This window comes from Lepidochelys kempii, chromosome 11 (assembly GCF_965140265.1).
Source record: "Lepidochelys kempii isolate rLepKem1 chromosome 11, rLepKem1.hap2, whole genome shotgun sequence".
Lineage (NCBI taxonomy): Eukaryota > Metazoa > Chordata > Testudines > Cheloniidae > Lepidochelys > Lepidochelys kempii.
The window spans coordinates 10,282,869-10,302,023 of NC_133266.1; the positions used below are offsets into that span (position 1 = coordinate 10,282,869).

The 19,155-nt window shown below is 45.7% G+C and overlaps 1 protein-coding gene across 12 annotated transcripts in view; it reads right to left on the bottom strand.

Annotated features, from left to right (window-relative positions):
- Window positions 1-19,155, bottom strand: part of SEMA5B (semaphorin 5B) — a 363,565-nt gene that overhangs the window by 42,014 nt on the left and 302,396 nt on the right. For all 12 annotated transcript variants that reach the window (XM_073305098.1, XM_073305088.1, XM_073305090.1 and 9 more), the window contains 3 exons: window positions 12,850-12,967; window positions 3,620-3,801; window positions 572-715 (listed from right to left, as the gene is read on the bottom strand). In XM_073305098.1, coding sequence (XP_073161199.1) covers window positions 572-715; window positions 3,620-3,801; window positions 12,850-12,967 — 444 coding nt within the window. The remainder of the gene's footprint in view (window positions 1-571; window positions 716-3,619; window positions 3,802-12,849; window positions 12,968-19,155) is intronic.

A 19,155-nucleotide genomic window follows, 5' to 3' on the forward strand; every position in this document is an offset into this window, starting at 1 on the left:
CACAGCATGCAGCACGGTGGTAACTGTGAAGTCTTAGGGCTTGTCTTCACTACCGGGGAGATCAACGCTGCTGCAATCGATGCAGCAGGTGTCTATTTAGCAGATCTAATGAAGACCCGCTAAATCCACAGCTGTGCGCTCTCCGGTTGACTCCAGTACTCCAGCTCCCCAAGAAGAGTAAGGTAAGTCAGTGGGAGAATGTCTCCCATTGACACAGCACAGTGAAGACACTGCGTTAAGTCGACCTAAGCTGTGTTATTTATTTAGGTGGAGTAGCATAACTTAAGTCGACCCACCACACTAGTGTAGACAAGGCCTTAGATGTCACAGGTTTGTTACAATATAGAGCATGGTCAATGTGGGCGAACTAATGCATTTTAACTCTGAAATTCCCTCACTTCTATGTGCTTCACTGGTAAGCCCTAACACTGCATTAACACTAGCTCTTTGTGTTTCATCTACGTTAACTTAAGACCCATCCTTCCCGCTGGTACATATTTATAGCCTCGAAAGTGAATGCACTGCCCTGGATGAAAGACCGTCTAGTGTCTGGGCTGGGAATGCCTCTTACCTCTCTTCTCTGCTCTGTCCAACACAGACCCTGCCCCCATACCGCGGAGCAGGGTTGCTGCACGATCTCTGACGGACCTGAAAGCCAATCCCACAGGAGGTGCTGCATTGGGCCCAGGTGGACCAGGGTGTCCAAGCTCCATTTCTGACAGAGACAAAGGGAGGGGGCAGATGAGAAAACAGGCTATTTGGGTTAATTACAATTCTTCCAGTTTTGTGCTATACTCAAAGTCTTAGGCTGTAAAGTTCTTAAGGGGCAGCCCCACTAAATCACTGGGATACACTGTTCTAAAAAGGCTCACTTCATTTCAGCCAGACCCAAGCGATAGACCCCAAGTTAGGACTGGGATTTTCAGAAGCACTCAGCCTTGTCCTAACTCCACTCCCACTGGAGTTGATGGCAAAGCTCCCGCTGACTTCAAACACAGCAGAGTTAAGCCAATGCTGAGCAATTTGAAAGTCCCACCCGAGGATTCTCTGAGTTTTCTGTGGTGTTACTGATGATGATTTCCCTTTCCCTTCAATCCCATTCCTCTGTAAGTTTCATTGACTAACCCCCTCCAATATCTCTTTACCTTCCCTCTCTAGCCAATGTGCTCACACAACAGCAGACCCAAAAATTTGCATGTTAAAACCCAACCCCGTTGCATGAACTGGTCCTCCCACTGAATGGGATTCAGGTGTGGTGGGTCAGCAAAACCAGCTCTGCCAATGCCCAGGTGTTGGGAAAACTACCCCTCTCCATTGAGGGCACACTGACACTACAGATTTGCTATAACTAGTGTTGCTATCTCAGGATTTTATCATGAATCTTGTGATATTTTGGTGTTTTTCTTAAAGCTCCAGCTCCTGGAATCCTGCTTTTAATCTCAGCTTTCAGTTAAAAAAAATTGGTATCATCTAGCTTTCATGGTTGCAGAGAAAAGTCTGAAAAATCTGACCTTAGTGTCACCCTAGATGTGCAGAAACCAGAAGGCAAATTAAAACCCCCAACACTTATTACATTAAAAAAAAAATCTCTCATGATTTTTAAGCCAATCTCACAATTTTGGGGGCCTGATGTCCGACAGGGGTTGGCAGTACTACTCGATCGCAAATCTCAATAGGACCAGGGGACAGAAGAATTAGATTACGGTCTTTCATGCGCCGCAGATTCTCATCTCAGACTGTGCCACCAGATAGGCAACTATCTCTCTGCCTGAAGACCTCATCTCAATGTGCTACTGTTTCTAGTCCAGCAATCTCATTTTGTAAAAAATGCCACTTTCTAATGTCTGCTAAAGCAACGACTCAGGTGCTCTCCTGTTACAGCCATGCTCGAAAGCTGAGGTGGAAAACAGATGTTACTTTTCAAAACCTTTACTGAACTAATAACACTGCTGGCAACAAGTGCGTTTTAGCCTGGCACCAATCATGGTACAGGATGAAAGTTAAAACCCAAGTTCCCCTGAATGTTTTTTGTGTTCGTTATCAGCTCGTGCCTTCTCTGAGCAGTCTGACTTCAGAACAGTGCTGGATATCCCCTCCTCCCCACACAGGTGAAGGAACGAAAGATCCTTTTATATGAAAATCTTACTCTTCCATGTTTTAACCTACCTCTCACCTGCCAGTCCTCACTCCAGGAGGAGAGGTTTTATGCAAAATCTTAAAAGGGAAAAACACTACAAGGAGGATTTTTGTTGCTGTTGTAGCAGGAAAAGAAAAATAAATATATACAAAAAACATTCCTCATAAAAATAACACTTCCTGCCATCAGGTGATTTGTATTCCAAGTAGAAAGGATTCTTAATGGCAACAAAAAGTTTCCATTTTCAGATTTCCAACTCCTGTTTTCTAATAAAACTCATCTTTAAACATCCTGCTTTCTCTCTGCGGAAACATCCCAATGGCATATGAAGTCAATTAAAGGAAATTCTAGGGCTTAAGTGGATGCAGGATGACCAGATGTCCCTATTTTTCAAACCTTGCTGCCTTCCTATGTTTTATGATGGAATACATATTTCAGCCTCTTCTTACAGGCTGTTCCCACCACTTTTCCCGCTGGACCGAAGCCTATAACATGAGTGATGCTGAAATGCTTGTCCCTCTGGTGGGCCTGACATCAGTCAGTGACAGAAAGGGCTGCCTCAAGAGGGCTCCGCTCAATATGGGGCAGCAGAGCAGTGGCAGGAATGGCTGGCTCTGCTGGGTAAGCAGCACAGCTGGAAGAATACACTGCAATTAAAATATTACCCTTAACAAATGTAGCTGATCCTTTTGCTGCCAAGAGCAGGGCTGAGCTTGGGGGAGGAAGCGAGGCCTACTCAGTATGAGGAGTGTTTAAAGAGGGGCTAAGGTAGATTAAAGCTATGTAGGATCCCAACTCAGGAAAGAAACACAGACCTAAGCCGATCTCTATTAGGGAAGCACTTAAGCACAAGCTTAACTTCAGATCCATGATTAAGTTCCACTGACTGCAATGGGACATAAGCAAGTTCTGTCCTGACTAGAGATGCTTTCCTAGGCCTGCCCTTGTCTCATGCAGCCAGCCGGCAGCAATCCCCTGCGTGGCGTGATGCTGATGGTTCACTAACTCAGGGATCCGGCACACAAAGGAGGCACCTGAATGCTCCTGTGCAATATGCTGTCTCCCAGCCTCCTCCATTTGGCCACACTTCCAAGGCTAGAAACACTAGTGTGCTTAGCACGTTTTAATCTTCACAGCACTGTTCAGTCATTACCTAACTAAGCCTCCTGCCACTGCACTGTTGTCTCACTATTCCTACTGTACAGCTGGGGGGAAGTGAGCCCAGAGAGGCTAGGTCCGTTTTCCAATACATCCACTCACTTGGGAGCCTCTCAGCTCTTGGGTGCCTCACTTGAGACACATTCAGCTTGTTTATCAGAGGAGCCGTGTCCCTGCAGCTCCTATTGATTTGGACTGGAGTTGCACCCACTTACCCCTTGGGCCAAATGTGGCCCAGAGACAAGACGATACCAGTGGAAATGTAGTTGAGGAGACCAGACATTTAGGAACCACCCTGTTCCCCTCCCAGCCATGCAGAGGTACCTTGAGCAATTTGCTATCTCGATCCTGGCCCCTTCGCAGACACGACCCCCGCAGCGAGGGCGAGGGCTGTCACAGGACCGTGACCTGCACATACAAGAGCCTGTGCTGTCCCCATCCAAATGCTCACATGGTTGCCACGGGGACCAGGGCCCCAATCTCCCATTTGTTGTCAGGTTTTTCACCTAATTTAAAAAAAACAAAACATAAGAAGTCACTGCAGAGAGTTTACATTTCTGGAGACAGCACCACAATAGACAGGGCAAACACAGCTGCTGAGAGCATTAAGATGCAGCTTGGACAGGAGCTGTCTGTGCCTGTGAGCAGGATTCAAAAGCTGGGGTTATTTTCAGATGACGCTGAGCCAGTATTTACCCTCAGAATTCCATCCTGCATACCTAACATGCATATACAAGCAGCAAAGCTCCCTCAGGCGACTACCGCAACCCACAAGAGCACTGTCTGCCTACCTCACAAAACCGCCACACCTTCAGACATCATCTCACACCGCCTCAGCCTTTAAGACACCACTACATTTTGTGGTTATTATTTATTTGTCTTACCCTAGCACCTGGGAGCCCAAGTCATGGACCAGGAGTCCACTGGGCTAGGTCTTGTGCAAGCACAGAACAAATACACAGTCCCTGCCCCAAGGAGCTTACAATCTAAGGATAAGACAAGAGACAACAGGTGGATATGGACAGACAGGGACAACAATTGAGCAATGAGACAATATTCCTCGGCATGATAGGCAGTAGGCACTGCCCACTAGCAGCCTCACCACTGGCTTCCTCTGTTAACAGTCCCAAACTCCACAGTTTACTGAAGTACTGCTGCAATGTGCGAGACTATTCCCCTAGAATTTATTATTTATATGACTGTAGCATCCAGCTGAGCTCAGAGCCCCACTGTGTGAGGCGCTATACAAACACATAGTAGGAGACGGTCCCTGTCCCAAGCAGCTTACAATCTAATTAGATAACACAGGGAAAGGAGGGGAGATGAAACAGACACATACAGGTAAGTGAAATGACTTGCTCAAGGTCACACAGCAGGTTAATGGGAAAGCAAGGAATAGAGCACAGGTCTCCTGTGGCCAGTCCAGTGCCTTATCTAGTAGGCTGTGCCACTCGTCTCCAGAAAACTTGAATATATGCAGCTTTGGGGCAAGCGCTGTCTTCTTATTCTGTGTTTGTACAGCACCTGGCACTATGGGCTTGTGCTCTGTGACTTGGGGGTACCAGGCATTACAACACAAATACATAATAATAATAATAAAGACATCAGGGTAATCATGCAAGTGCAAAAAACTGGAATAAGGGGAAGTTTCAGACTAGGATTGATAGGTGTGAGGTCAGTATCTGCTCGTGCTCATGCCTTCAAGATCGCTAAATTACCCTACAAATGAAAAATAACCTTGCATGTTGGTCATGATTTATACTTAAAAAAAAGCCAACAACCACCCAGACACAATTATTTAATCAAACAATCTTCCTATCGAAATTAATACTACAATCACTCCCATCCCCCACCCCTCTCTCTCTCTTTCTTTTGCTACAGGAAGTTGCCCATCTCACAGAGGCTCCTAGGCGATGCACAAGTGTAAGGTCACAAAATTCTGGTGCAAAGTGAAGTCAAGGGCCTTACAGAAGAGAGATGAGTTTGCTGAGCACGGTTGCCCCCGTACCCTGCTTTAGTTTGGTTTGCTCTGCCAGCTGCCACAATAATAGACCTGTGCTCTTCACAAACTCCAGCCAGAACCAGCTGTCAGGATACTGCTGCTCTAGGCTGCACCAGCTCCTCTCTGTCTAGCGTAACAGAATAGAAGAAGAATCAATAGACTCAATCCTGAAGCACTTACACGAGAGGAAAGTGATCAGGAACAGTCAGCATGGATTCACCAAGGGAAGGTCATGCCTGACTAATCTAATCGCCTTCTATGATGAGATTACTGGTTCTGTGGATGAAGGGAAAGCAGTGGATGTATTGTTTCTTGACTTTAGCAAAGCTTTTGACATGGTCTCCCACAGTATTCTTGTCAGCAAGTTAAAGAAGTACGGGCTGGACGAATGCACTATAAGGTGGGTAGAAAGTTGGCTAGATTGTCGGGCTCAACAGGTAGTGATCAATGGCTCCATGTCTAGTTGGCAGCCAGTGTCAAGTGGAGTGCCCCAGGGGTCGGTCCTGGGGCCAGTTTTGTTCAATATCTTCATAAATGATCTGGAGGATGGTGTGGATTGCACTCTCAGCAAATTTGCAGATGATACTAAACTGGGAGGAGTGGTAGATACGCTGGAGGGCAGGGATAGGATACAGAGGGACCTAGACAAAATGAAGGATAGGGCCAAAAGAAATCTGATGAGGTTCAATAAGGATAAGTGCAGGGTCCTGCACTTAGGACGGAAGAACCCAATGCACAGCTACAGACTAGGGACCGAATGGCTAGACAGCAGTTCTACGGAAAAGGACCTAGGGGTGACAGTGGACGAGAAGCTGGATATGAGTCAGCAGTGTGCCCTTGTTGCCAAGAAGGCCAATGGTATTTTGGGTTGTATAAGTAGGGGCATAGCCAGCAGATCGAGGGACGTGATCATTCCCCTCTATTTGACATTGGTGAGGCCTCATCTGGAGTACTGCGTCCAGTTTTGGGCCCCACACTACAAGAAGGATGTGGATAAATTGGAGAGAGTCCAGCGAAGGGCAACAAAAATGATTAGGGGTCTAGAACACATGAGTTATGAGGAGAGGCTGAGGGAACTGGGATTGTTTAGTCTGCAGAAGAGAAGAATGAGGGAGGATTTGATAGCTGCTTTCAACTACCTGAAAGGGGGTTCCAGAGAGGATGGTTCTAGACTATTCTCAGTAGTAGAAGAGGACAGGACAAGGAGTAATGGTCTCAAGTTGCAGTGGGGGAGGTTTAGGTTGGATATTAGGAAAAACTTCTTCACTAGGAGGGTGGTGAAACACTGGAATGCGTTACCTAGGGAGGTGGTAGAATCTCCTTCCTTAGAAGTTTTTAAGGTCAGGCTTGACGGAGCCCTGGCTGGGATGATTTAATTGGGGATAGGTCCTGCTTTGAGCAGGGGGTTGGACTCGATGACCTCCTGAGGTCCCTTCCAACCCTGATATTCCATGATTCTATGATAAGCAGCAGAAACTAATTCTGTGCAGTATGTGCGCTGTGGCCTCCAACAGGGAGGCTACATGAAGTGAGGCAGCTATAGGGGAGGCAGCAGGGCACCCTAGCCCGCCATGGGAGGAAGTGTAGAGGCCCTAGAGGTGACAGTGTCTATAACTGTGTCTGAGATCCACTGGGTTCCCAATGCCACTTCCTGAGGATGTGCAATTTGTGTGTTGTCTTGAGCCTACAGCTCCCTTGCAGCTCCCACAGAGACAGCCCAATCTGAAGGGCTCTGACAAAGGTGTGGTAGGGCATGTCACCTGGAGCTGTTCCAGAACTGTGCTTCCGCAGTATGGTCGGAGTGAAAGGAAACAGACTCACCAGGTGTCAGGCATCTCCTGTGACATTTACAATTCTAGACCCAACCCCAACCCCACAACACCCAGCCACAGGGTCAGCTCTCTGAAACTGACAACCTCTGCACCTCTCTCCTCTGACTGCTCCCTGCTCTCCCTGCTGGTTCCCAGGCTGCCTGGAGCTGCAGGGAGGGACAGAGGCGGCAGGAGTGCGGGGGTACCTGGAAGGAAGTGACTCGTGCCTCCTCTGCCACCCAGCAACTGCACCTCCAGTTGCCCCTGGTTCCTGCCGTCTCTTGTGAGGCATGCAAGGAATATGGTCCTGCCTCCCCACAAGTGCTCCCCCTGCTGGGGGAAGACAGAAGGGAATCAGAGAAGAGTCAGCACCAGTGTGAAATGTCCCCCACAGAGCTGCACAAAACCCTGCAGCTATAGAGAAACTGCCAATAAAGGCAACATGGAAATTGGTCTTTGGGGTCTCATTCCAAGAATGATAAGAACAGAACAGACTGGGGCCCTGGCTAACATTTCGGGCCCAAGTACTGAGCCAGAGACAGCTGCAAATAAAACCAACATTCCTTATCACTCTACAGCTTCAAAAAGCTCTACAATCATTCTGCACTAGCCAGTGACGTAAGCATCTTTTCCCCAGTTTTACAGATGAGGAAACTGAGGCACAAAAAGGTTAAGAGACACGTCTGAGGCCACACAGTGAGTCAATTGTAGAATCGGGAGTAGAACTCTCTCATTCCTCCTCACCCATCTGGCCTTGTGTTAAGCTTTAAGTAGGCACTTTTGAGAGTCGACATCTTCCCCCTCAGTCCTTCTAACAACCTCGGCAATCCGCAGCAATGACATGGAAGTAATTTAGATCTGTTACTGTGCTCGTCACATTGCGGTTAAGGGGTTTCAAGCATCTGTTGCAAACCTTTGTTTTCAACAGATTGTCATTCAGCAGCAAAAATTCATTCTGGGTTGAAGGTTACCAGGCAAGATGTCCCAAAGGAGTACGTTGTTTCTTTTTGTGATTTTAAATACAGACACAAAATTAATACAGCTTGGGTGTTACAAAATTAGAAAATTAAGAGAGCTATTTTCAAACATTTGATTCTGGATTTTCTTCTTTTTTTTTTTTTTTGCCTTTCAAAAGTAAAAATCCAAATATTGGATCATGCGATTCATTTTTAAGCCAGAAGCTTTTGCTGATTTCCATGAGGAGTTCTGCTTAGAAATCAATGGTATGATATGGCCCATTGCTTCAGTTTTTAAAAATAAAAAGCTGATAAATAATTATTGGCTCGTAACTGGTACTGGGAAACAACCCAAAATTTAAATAAATAAACAAAATGGCTGAAATGTTGAGATTTATAAACATGTCACGTTGCAAGTATCGGAAGTTTTTTTTCTTAAGAAATTACGTATGGATTATTATTCCATCCTTAGGTTTGTAGTGACATTTTGAAAAGAGCCAGCTCGGGAATTTGGATAAAAAATCATGCATTGATCTTTTTCAGAACAGGTCTCTGTGGTGGTTCCTTTGTAGCCATCATATAAACAAGATATTTTTTAAAAAATCTGTACATCAAATACATCTTTGAAATTATTACATGATCAGGTAAGAGAGTCCTTGTTAATCATAAATAGACCAACATATGCAGAAGGGTCCAATCCTCCACTGCTCACATAACTTAAATGTCTCACTGAGTTCAAGGAATGCAGAAACAGGCCCAAAAGCAGCAGTGCTCAGAATCCAAGCTAAAAATCCAGACTGACCTGTTTTCATGTAGAGCAGATATTTTTGATATATAGTCAAATATGATAGGTGGAGATGGTAGCACCACCATAGCTGGCAAGTGTAACAGGCCAGGGGAGGCTAAGCCTCTCCTGGTGCAGCTGCCGCCAGCGGACAGCTGGGCCGTGGGGACCCCACCTGTACCCAGCCTCTTCCTGTCCCTACCCCGCCTGCTGCTGTCTGGTGAGTCCCTCCTCTTCTCCACTCCACCCCAGCCCCAGGAGGTCCCCATTGCTTGCTACATCCCTCCTGTCTTCCACCTCCCCTGCCCCGCAAGGCCCCCACTGTCCCACGTCCCTCCTCTCTTTCATCCCCTCCTGCCCGCTGCTCACCATGTCCTTGCGGGCAGTGGGGGCCTCGCAGGGGAGGAGGAGGGAAAGGACGCACAGCGTGTGAGCAGCAGGGGCCTTGAGGGAAGGGGACGTGCGGAGAAGAGGAGGGAAGTGGGGAGCGGCGGAGGCCTCGCAGGGGAGTGGCTGGAGGAAAGGAGGGATGCGGGGAGCCTCGTGGGGGGCAGAGGAGAGGAGGAACGCGGTTAGTGGTGGCGGGAGGGTGGAGTGGGGGTGGAGTGTGGGCGGGGCCACAGGTGGAAGAGATGGGACAGGGAGCTAGCCTCCTCCAGGGGAAGCTTCACCCATTGCTCGTGAGCACCACCTAATATTAATGCTGCCCGACACTTTTCATTATAAGACCCCGTTTTCAGTTCCATACAGCTTTGCCAAACTCAGACATTTGAGCTGGTTTTCCATGACAGGTGTCTGCCTCAGGCTGATTTATTAATTTCAGCCAAGGCAAGGGAGAAACGCATCGTTTTCCCTACGTTAAAAATTTTTGGTGTCCTTTTCTTTCATCAGCTCTAGTGCCCCCATGATTTGGAGCAGGGGTTTGAAATTTGGCAGAGAGGTGCCCTTTGAATCAGGGATGTGCCTTTTGTTATCCCTAGGAAAACTGCCAAATTTGGCCAAGTTATAAGCCTTTGTAAAAAATCACAGTTTGCACAAGCTCAATAGAGACTTCTCTTAGAGGCTGAATTCCCTGAAGAGCTTATCCATGCTTGGGGGGACAGAGCAGGACTTTCTCTGTAACTGCAGCTCTAGACAGTTGAGGGCTGGGCCAGGCCTTGGTCTGGGCACTTGAGCTGAGAGCAGAGAGACTGTTTCATCTGTGCTCTTCATGGTCCCCCTACTGGGCCAGGCAGGGTGGAGGATGAAGCTGCTGATTCAAACACAGAGGGTACAAGAGACAGATATATGAGGTAGGGGAAGACTGGAACTGGAGATAGGAGAGGAAGAGAAATGGGAAAATGAGACTAGGAGAGGATGGGCAAAGAGACTGGGTCTGAGGTGGGGCAGAGGGGAAACCTGTCGGGATAGACTTGCTCTGGGGATGCATCAGGGTTGTGTAGTAGAGAGGACAGTTGTCTGTAGGATCCTTGTCTCATTAGTAGCAGAAGTTGAAAAGCTTACAGTGAATGTGGCAGGGGACTGCAGGAAGAGAAAGGACAGCCTTAAGGTTACAGCAGTTGAATGTTGCCCTGGAAAACTGGATTCTCTCCCTTCCTCTGCACAGAGTTCTAATGTCATGTTTGGCAAGTCACTTAAACAAAAACTTTTCACAGGTGATCACTAATTGCATGTTCCTCATTTTCTAGGGGCCTGACTTGAGACTCTCTCTGCCTCAGTTCCTCACCTGTAAATGGAGATAATATCACCCCTTTCTTCACAGAGATTTTGTGAAAGTAAAGTAATTAGTAAAGCACTCAGATCCTACAGGGATAAGTGCCACAGAAAAGCTCCTGAGGAAGTTAATCTTTCTCTGTCTAGAGCAGAAGTTGAATAGAGTGCAGTGAACAAAGCACAGGGCTACGCATGGAACTTCATAGAATATCAGGGTTGGAAGGGACCTCAGGAGGACATCTAGTCCAACCCCCTGCTCAAAGCAGGACCAATCTCCTGAGTGCTTGACTTTGCAACTTGAATAACATGAGTGTGAGAGAGAGAGAGAGAGAGAGAGAGAGAGAGAGAGAGAGAGAGAGAGAGAGAGAGAGAGAGAGAGAGAGAGAGAGAGAAAGAAATAATACTATGGATCAAGTACCTGAAACCCAGTAAGATAAAAATCTGGATTCTCCAAGACACAGGAAGTAAAACAAACGAGATAATAGAGAGGCATTCTTCACAAGGGCAGGCCTGTTAACTTCAGTGTCCCAGCCAAATTCCAACTCCGGTCACTGCATTCTATTTACCTACATGCCACTGCTTTTTAAATGGGTACAACATTCTTCTGCTTACTGTAATGTAAGGCCCCTACTGAGCAAGGCGTTTACCATGCACTTAAAATTGGGTGCATGCTTCCATACATTGCTGAATTAGGGCCTTAAATCAGCTGTTCCATTCTATATCAATCTCTGATGTGTTCAGTTAAGGGGGGGAAGGGGAGAAAGAGAGGAAGTTATTTCTGTAATGTATGTGGTTTTTAAAGTACTTGGAGTGAAAAGTACTACATTGATGAAAATTAATATATTAATAATAAAAATCCTAAAACTATCTGCATATTAAATTCTAACACAAAGGTGAAATGCATGTCCCTAGGAGCACACAATATTCAGAATGCTCCTGAATATTCTGTGCAGCCTTTATAACCTTGAAACAATTATCTGGAATTGCACGTTCCCCAGCGTTCGCCATGGTGGATGTGTTCGAACTATAGGATTAATACCTCACACCTATCAACAGACACAGGCATTAAACAGGAAGAGATAACAGCATGTCCAATCAGGAAGCATCACACTAGAGGGTTATAAACACAAGCCTTTGAATCCAGTGGCAAAAGACTTAAGCCTGCCAAGCAGAGGATGGATTGAAGTAATGACTAGTATTTCCTGGGAAATTTTCTGAGAAGAAAGATAGATAAGGGAAATAAATATCCCAGCATCTCTAGACATAAATAGCATATTGAAGATATAACCCACCCAGCCCCTTCTCAGCGTGCTGTAGTTAGCAGCATTAGCACACTAATTGGCATTAGATAACAATGGAGGTTGAAGAGAAATATTTTAATTTTCCACATTGCAAGGTAATCAGAGTAGTTCTCTTTCCTGCCATCTTACAGATATGGTTCAAGCAGCAGGAATTAACTTGGCCATGCAGCTTTTGAAGACTGCAGCCACAAACTGGGTATGATAGGCAGAAAGATAGCCAGCTTGCTGATCAAAACTGAAGCATGCAAAGCTGGTTTGTTGCAATGACATTTCAGAGACCATGACAAGAACAGAAAAGTGTTCCCTTTGAGTGCCTTAAACTGTGTTTGAATCCTAGTCAGATGAGTGGAGGGTTACAATTTCATCTCTCTCTCTCATATATAGATATACACCATCACCCTTCCCTTCCAACTGCGCCTACATACTGACACATCAAATTCTCTCCACTTTAACACACACACCCTATCACCCTCTTGCCTTCTTTATGCTCCCCCCACTCTAGCATTCTTCTCCCCTTACAAACACACACACACACACACACACACGTGGCCTGATTCTCTGTTTATGTTCAGCCTCTTTCTGATTCTCCAATAGAATATAGCCCAGCACAGGGAGTTTCTCTGGCTAGAACAGAATTGTCACAAGAACTCTATCCGGTCCCTCATATAAGGTGTGTGTCAGAGATGAGTTCGGACATGCTGGGCAGGGCCAGAGAGCACGGCACTTCAGCTACTCTCATTTCCCACACCCACAGAGAGCCGAGAGAAGTAGTGCATGAATTAAAGCAGCCTTGAGGCTGCTCTGACTTAACTGCGGGTTTAGGAAGCCCCCAGCAGGACTCAGAGACCTTAGAGAATAGAAAGGTATGTTCTGAGCAATAGGCTGACTATAATGCTCACTCACTCTCTCTCTCTCTCTCTCACACACACACAGACACACACACAGTGCAATATATTTTTCTACCCTTTTATTTTAATTTCCACTTACCGGGCACTCAGTAATATTCTGAGTCCACAGACTCATGTTGGAGCTGTCCTCAATGGTGGTGCATCGTTTCTGTTTGTTATCCCAGCCACAGTATGGGTCTCTGGCTCCTAGACATTCCCTGTGTGAGGAAAGAGAGCAGATTAGAGCTCTTTAAGATTGGCCAGCTCTAAGAACCTATATTAAAGTGTAGTGCTTCTATATGACAGCTGTCAACTGCACCAAATTTTAGAAGAAGAAACCATTTCTTTAGGCAGCACTCCACCTGCTTGCAACGAGAGAAAAGTTGAATAACAAGGGTGATAGGACACAAAGCAAATATCACTCATACAAACTGTAGATTAAAAACCCAGTCACTCTCTCTTTTGAGGCCTAGGGGGGGAAATTGTGAATTTTAGTCAGGAACACTTGTCATTGAGATATCCTTGTGCCCCCTAGTAATCCTTCACCAGGCCAGATCTCACACAAAGCATCCTCTGTGAGCATGTTTGCTGACACTATGTCCATCCAAAGGGGTTAGACAAGCAGAATTAGCCAATGGGCCAGTAATAAAGGCTTTCTATTAGTCTTGGCCTTTGTCAGAACAATGATTTCATTTATAATCCTAACATCAAGATGTCAGTTTGGAATAGTCACAGCAGAATATTATTTCTGAGCCTTTGGCTGCTCTGAATACGGGTGCATTCATTTCCCTGCCAAACCCATATTTACAGCTATGTGTGTGTTCCCATCCTATGAGCTGCTAAAGAAAAATAACTATGGCTACCACGATCACTGGACAGCAAAGGTCAGGGATCAGACTGGTCCATCTTGGGCTGTACTGGTTACTTCCCTCACGGATTCCTTTCAAGTCCTTAATTTTCATTATGAAAATGTAATAGCACAAGCCACAGAGAATATGTGCAAGTTGGGGAGAAAGAAGAGGGAGGGCCAAAACTAAAAGGATTTGTAACATCATCTCTTTATTTCAGTGATCCATGCTTTGCTATCATGCAAACTGCTGCTTTGCTCTTTCTGAAATCCCCCAAAGATTTCAAAAATGCCAATTAAATGGTGGCATGGGACCAACGGGAAAAAAATCTAGTCCAGGCAACTAAAAAGGAAGATAATGAGATTCATTCCAAGGGTAGGTATCAGTATGATAAGTGAAACATCAGAAAAAAATCAAATGAAATGAGATGTGAAGTATTCCCACCCAGAAATCTTTGAAATCCTATTAGACCATAATCAGCTACAAATGAAAAATCATGTCCCTCGAGCACAGCTGAAAACACTTGGATGTAGCACTAGTCCTATTGATTCCAAAGCAATTTACCCAAAAGCAAACACTTGATTCTTTTGCTCTCTGGTACATGTTTTTATTACTTAACAACTCTCTAATTTGCTCATATGGTGCAGAAGGGCATCTGTTTCACTAAAGATTTAAACTTGGTAAACAGCAAGCAATGCAATTGTCTCTTGGTTGTTTTAAAGGAGAGACTTATTTATTTCACAAGTTACAATGATTCTCCATTATGTTTTCCTTAAACTGCTTAAAAATACCTGAGGAAAAGGTATAGATAACTCTCATCCAGCCCGAAGTAGTAAAGGGCTAGGCTTTAATGTAGAAAAAAAGACTTGAGATCCCTAGCCCAAGGACACTGAAGGGTACATATGTGCTGCGGTGCTTACTATTCTAGCTAAAGAGCCCCATAGTACTGTTTTGGCTGCCCATCCTGTTCTAATCCACAGTATGGGGTAGCATTCATTTTCATAGGAAGTGCTTGTCTGCCATTTGTACTTCAAAGGCAGCAGCTCCTCTCTGGGACCGTACATAGTCACTGAGCAAATGCAGAGCCTGGAAAGATGCATGGCATGTGCTCAGACCCCTAGGTAACCCCAGCACTTCAGGAGGGAACTGTGTGGTTTCTGGAGGAAGCGAGAAAAACACAGAGAAGAAGAACAAAAGAATCCGGCATATAGCTGTACAGATCTCTGCTCATCCTTCCAGACCTTGAGACGGAGCACATGTGGTTGCTTCCGACTGTATAAAGCTGGTCCACTAGACACTCAGCAATCAGAGGCAGGTCATTGTAATTCGTAACAGGGATGGCTGTTGTGAGCATCACCCTATTACAAATACACATTTCCTCTGAATTTAATTTATAGGAAAACATGTGCTGCATAAATTCAGAAAATAATCTCCGTATGTTCTGCGCTGCAGCCCACAGCCACCCTGCAGGCTGCAATATATCCCAGTTAGGCACTGACCACTTTGCTGGCACTATTATACCGTATGTCATGTAGCTAATGTGCTGCTCTTGGCTGAGAGCAGCAAGTTACAGACCCTTAACAGTGCACTCAGTGAATCACAGCCTGCCATTCTCTTGCCACTCTCACTAACCCCCACAGCTGATGGGCAATCAGTAACTGAATCACAGAACCAGTGCCTTCATTGCAATGGGCTTGGCAAAAGGCTGACACTGTGTGAGTTAACCCGAGCTATATCTTGTGCTAGGTGTGCACTCACTGGGCTCTGGACATGAATAGAACGAAGTGTCATTTCCCTCTCTCTGCCACTTACATGAGAACTGGACTCTATTTGGTTAGCAGAACATACATGGTATAATTTAATAATAATCAAAAAGAACAAGACATTTCCCCATCTCAAGGCTGGCTCCCATGACCAGCTGAGATCTAAAAACAAAACAGCTGTGCTGTCAACTTCACTTCAAAATTCAGAACCCATCTGGTTCAGTTCTCGTAAGAAACCTATCAACTGAGAGAGATACGATTTAGGTTAAAGAGAAATGTATTTACTTAAACACAAGTTACTTCATTTTTTTCTTTTTATAAATGGAAATAGCATTACAATAGACAGTACAGCAAGAGACGATGTCTGGCTAATGCATTAAGTAAACACTTTCAAATCCACATTTCATTTATATTTTTGAAAAATATATTCCTATTTATTTTATGAATAATATAGACACACACACGCACACCCATCCCCCTCTATACATAGTACATCCCCATTTATCTGAATGGGCTGGGGGACATCCAAATACTTCATATAAACAGGTTTTCAGACAAACGGAAGTGCTATTAACTAACATCGGGCTACATGGGAGGGACACTGTGGCTTTGAATAACTAGGATTTTCGGATAAAGGGCATTTTGATAACTGGAATTATACTGTACACATACACACACCCCAAAATGCTACATAAATTGTATTGCAAAAACAACAATGTATGCAATAAAAAGACAAATTAGACACCTTCTAGACTGTAGACTCCGAGGTAGGGATGGTCATTCGCTATATGTGCAATGCCTAGAAAAATGGGACCCTGATTTGGTTGAGGCCTCTGTATGTTACCATAATATAATTGTTAAGGGCCAATAATATCCATACAATAGTCACCATTAGTAAATCAGCATTGTCACACCATGGTAGCTACGACACCACGGTATTTCCGTGTGTTTAGAATAGAAAATACATGTGGAAACTACTTACAAATATTATCATGTAGCAGTTACATTTTGGTACTGCTCAAAAGCCCCCAATCAGGATCAGGGCCCCATTGTGCTATGCATTGTACAAGACATAGCGAGAGACAGTCCCTGCCCCCAAAGAAACTCAGAGGATGCTACTGAAGTCAATGGGACTTTTACCATTGGCTTCAATGGGGCCAGGATTTCATCCCGTATGTAGACTCTTTAATGGCAAACAGTATGTAGATTCTTAAAGTGGCTGATTAGAAGTGCCTCAAGGAGCAAATGATACAATATCATCTCCTCCCTGCCCCTTGCCATCACAACTCCCATTGAAGCAACATTGCCAGGGAATCAATCCACTAGCCCTTTCCACCCCCCCGGAAATTCTCCCTGGGGGCCTTCCAGAGCATAGCAGGGAATAGCGATTACATTAATGCTGATGGTGCTGCCCACTGACTTACCTGATGAAGTCCCAAAGGGTGGGATGTGCATTAAGAGTAAGATGCTGAGGACACCAAACCACCGCCCCCCCCGCACCAGGACCCCTCGTGCTGATTAATAATAGTTCACTGAGTCAGGAAAATACCTCTCCATGTACAGCTGCTGGGCTGCGTTTATGATGACAAGGTATTTGTATCAACAGTGATTCACTTTAGTTCATTGGCTTGCAATAAATGTCTTATCTGGTGCCTAATGGCATATACTGTACTGAAAACCCGCAATTTAGAAACAAATTCTGCTGATATCTTCTGCACAGGGTATTTTGTCGCTCGCTCCCTACTTTCACTCACCAGGGACATTTGCATGAAAATAGGAACTCCTCCTTAAGAGTTCACCTGCCGCCTGCTGCTCTGGAGCCACAGGACTGTCAGTTGTCGAACAACAATAATTTCCACAGCAATGAGATGGGATAACACAGACAGAGGATTAAGGCTCCAGGTGGGGAATCAGCAAGTAGGATTTGATCCACAGCCCACTACAGTCAATAGAAAAACTTCCCCTGCCTCCTGGCCCCATTCCCCACTACCCAGGCTCGGCCTCCTATCTCCTTTCCTCAACTGATCAAGGCCCACCTCCCCTTCTAATCACCTGCCTCCTGTCCCCACTCCTCAATTGCCCTGGCTCTGCCTGCCTCTCTCTCATCACCCAGGCCCTGTCTCCCTCCCCACTCCTCACCACTCAGTATCTGTCTCCTATCCTTATTCCATAATTACCTAGGGCCAGCCCCCATCCCCACTCCCAATCACATACCGGCCATGCAGCAGCGGCTTATTGGGAAAGTATTTGTGAATTTTTATGTCCTTACGATGCAGTTTAGCATCTGAAAACAAGGAGGAGAAGCCAGCATTGTGTGGCCAACCATCTCTGTGCTGACCACCGCACGAGAACTTTTCTCTCACAGAGCAATGAAAATGAGGGGGCCCTTCAGAATCACTTTGTTGCTGCAGTTGTGGGGTTTGGTTTTAGGGGACTGAATTTTACCACAGACTGTCCCAAAACGAGTTAAATGACCCAGAAAAACGTCTGACCTGTGAACACAGTTGTTTCTTAAAGGGAATGTTTATTCCAATGTGCACCTATTGAAGCACTGGGGATGCTTCTGCCCACACACATCTAAAGGCCCCTCCCCTTAACCCAAGGGGAGGAGCCACTGGACCCAGACTTCAAATAAGTTCAGGGGACAAAAAATGAAAAAACAGGAATGGTTGTGAGGGTCACAGGTATAAAAGCAGGGATCCAGAGGGGGACACCATGCACGGAAGCACAGACACCACCCACTACTCTTGGAAAGCAACTAGGGAGCAAGTGGAGGTGGCCCAGAGGAACTCTACCTAGAGATGTGACTTGAGGGAGAATTGGAAGTAGGGCCTGCAGTCGCAGAACACTCCCTCCCCCCAAATTTAGCTTCCTGCTCCAGGTATAGTGGATGGCCACTTTGACCAGGGCCAAGAGGAGGCTGACAAGGAGGTCTTGCAACTTTGTGGAGCCACAGACAGGGTGTGCGTAAATCAGGAGATGTGGGGAGAAGTGACACGAGAATCAGAGGAGTAAGTTCTGGAGGAGCCGGAAGGGGGGCTACAACCAGGCGCACTTGATATAAATGCGTGCCAGGGTCTCCCTCTCGCCACAGAAGGAACAGCTGTTGGGGGAAGTCATGAACCGTGCCAGGTACATAGCCGTGAAGGAGCCGCCAACAAATATCCCCGGTGGGCCATGGGGCCAGGGTGGAATACGGACTAGCCCACTGGGATTCCTCGCCCTCCTTAGGCATTCCAGTGTGCAGTGCAAAGCAGCAGCTCACTCCTTGACATGGGCACTTGGGAACTCTTGTTTACGAACTGAACAATTTCTCCCTTAAAATCTGCATTGAAGTTTAAAAGTCTGCAGTTCAAAAGTTTCCAATCCAGCCTCTAATGTACTGATGGCCCAAGATGACTCCATCTTTTGGTCAGTTTTCCCTGACAAATAAAAGCTTCAGACTGTAATAAATAGACCTTTTAAAATCAGTAGAGCAGACTCAAGAAATTAGGCTTTGACAGACCAAAGGAAAGCAAGAATTACTGTAACTTCTGTCCTCTCTTCTGATTACCATGGGAGAGACAACAAGGAAATGTGCTCTTCTGTACCAAGAATCCCAAAGCAACCACATGGCATTTATACGAATAGATATTAAGCTAAGGTGCTCCAGCAATTCATCACAATGCTCTTGCTCTCCCCATGCCCTTCCTCTCTATTTCCATTTTCCTCTTTCTCACTCCCTTTCTCTTTACTCTGCAAGTAAATGCAACTAATTCTGGAAGGTGGGTGAGGGAGGGTGTAACAGGCTGGCAT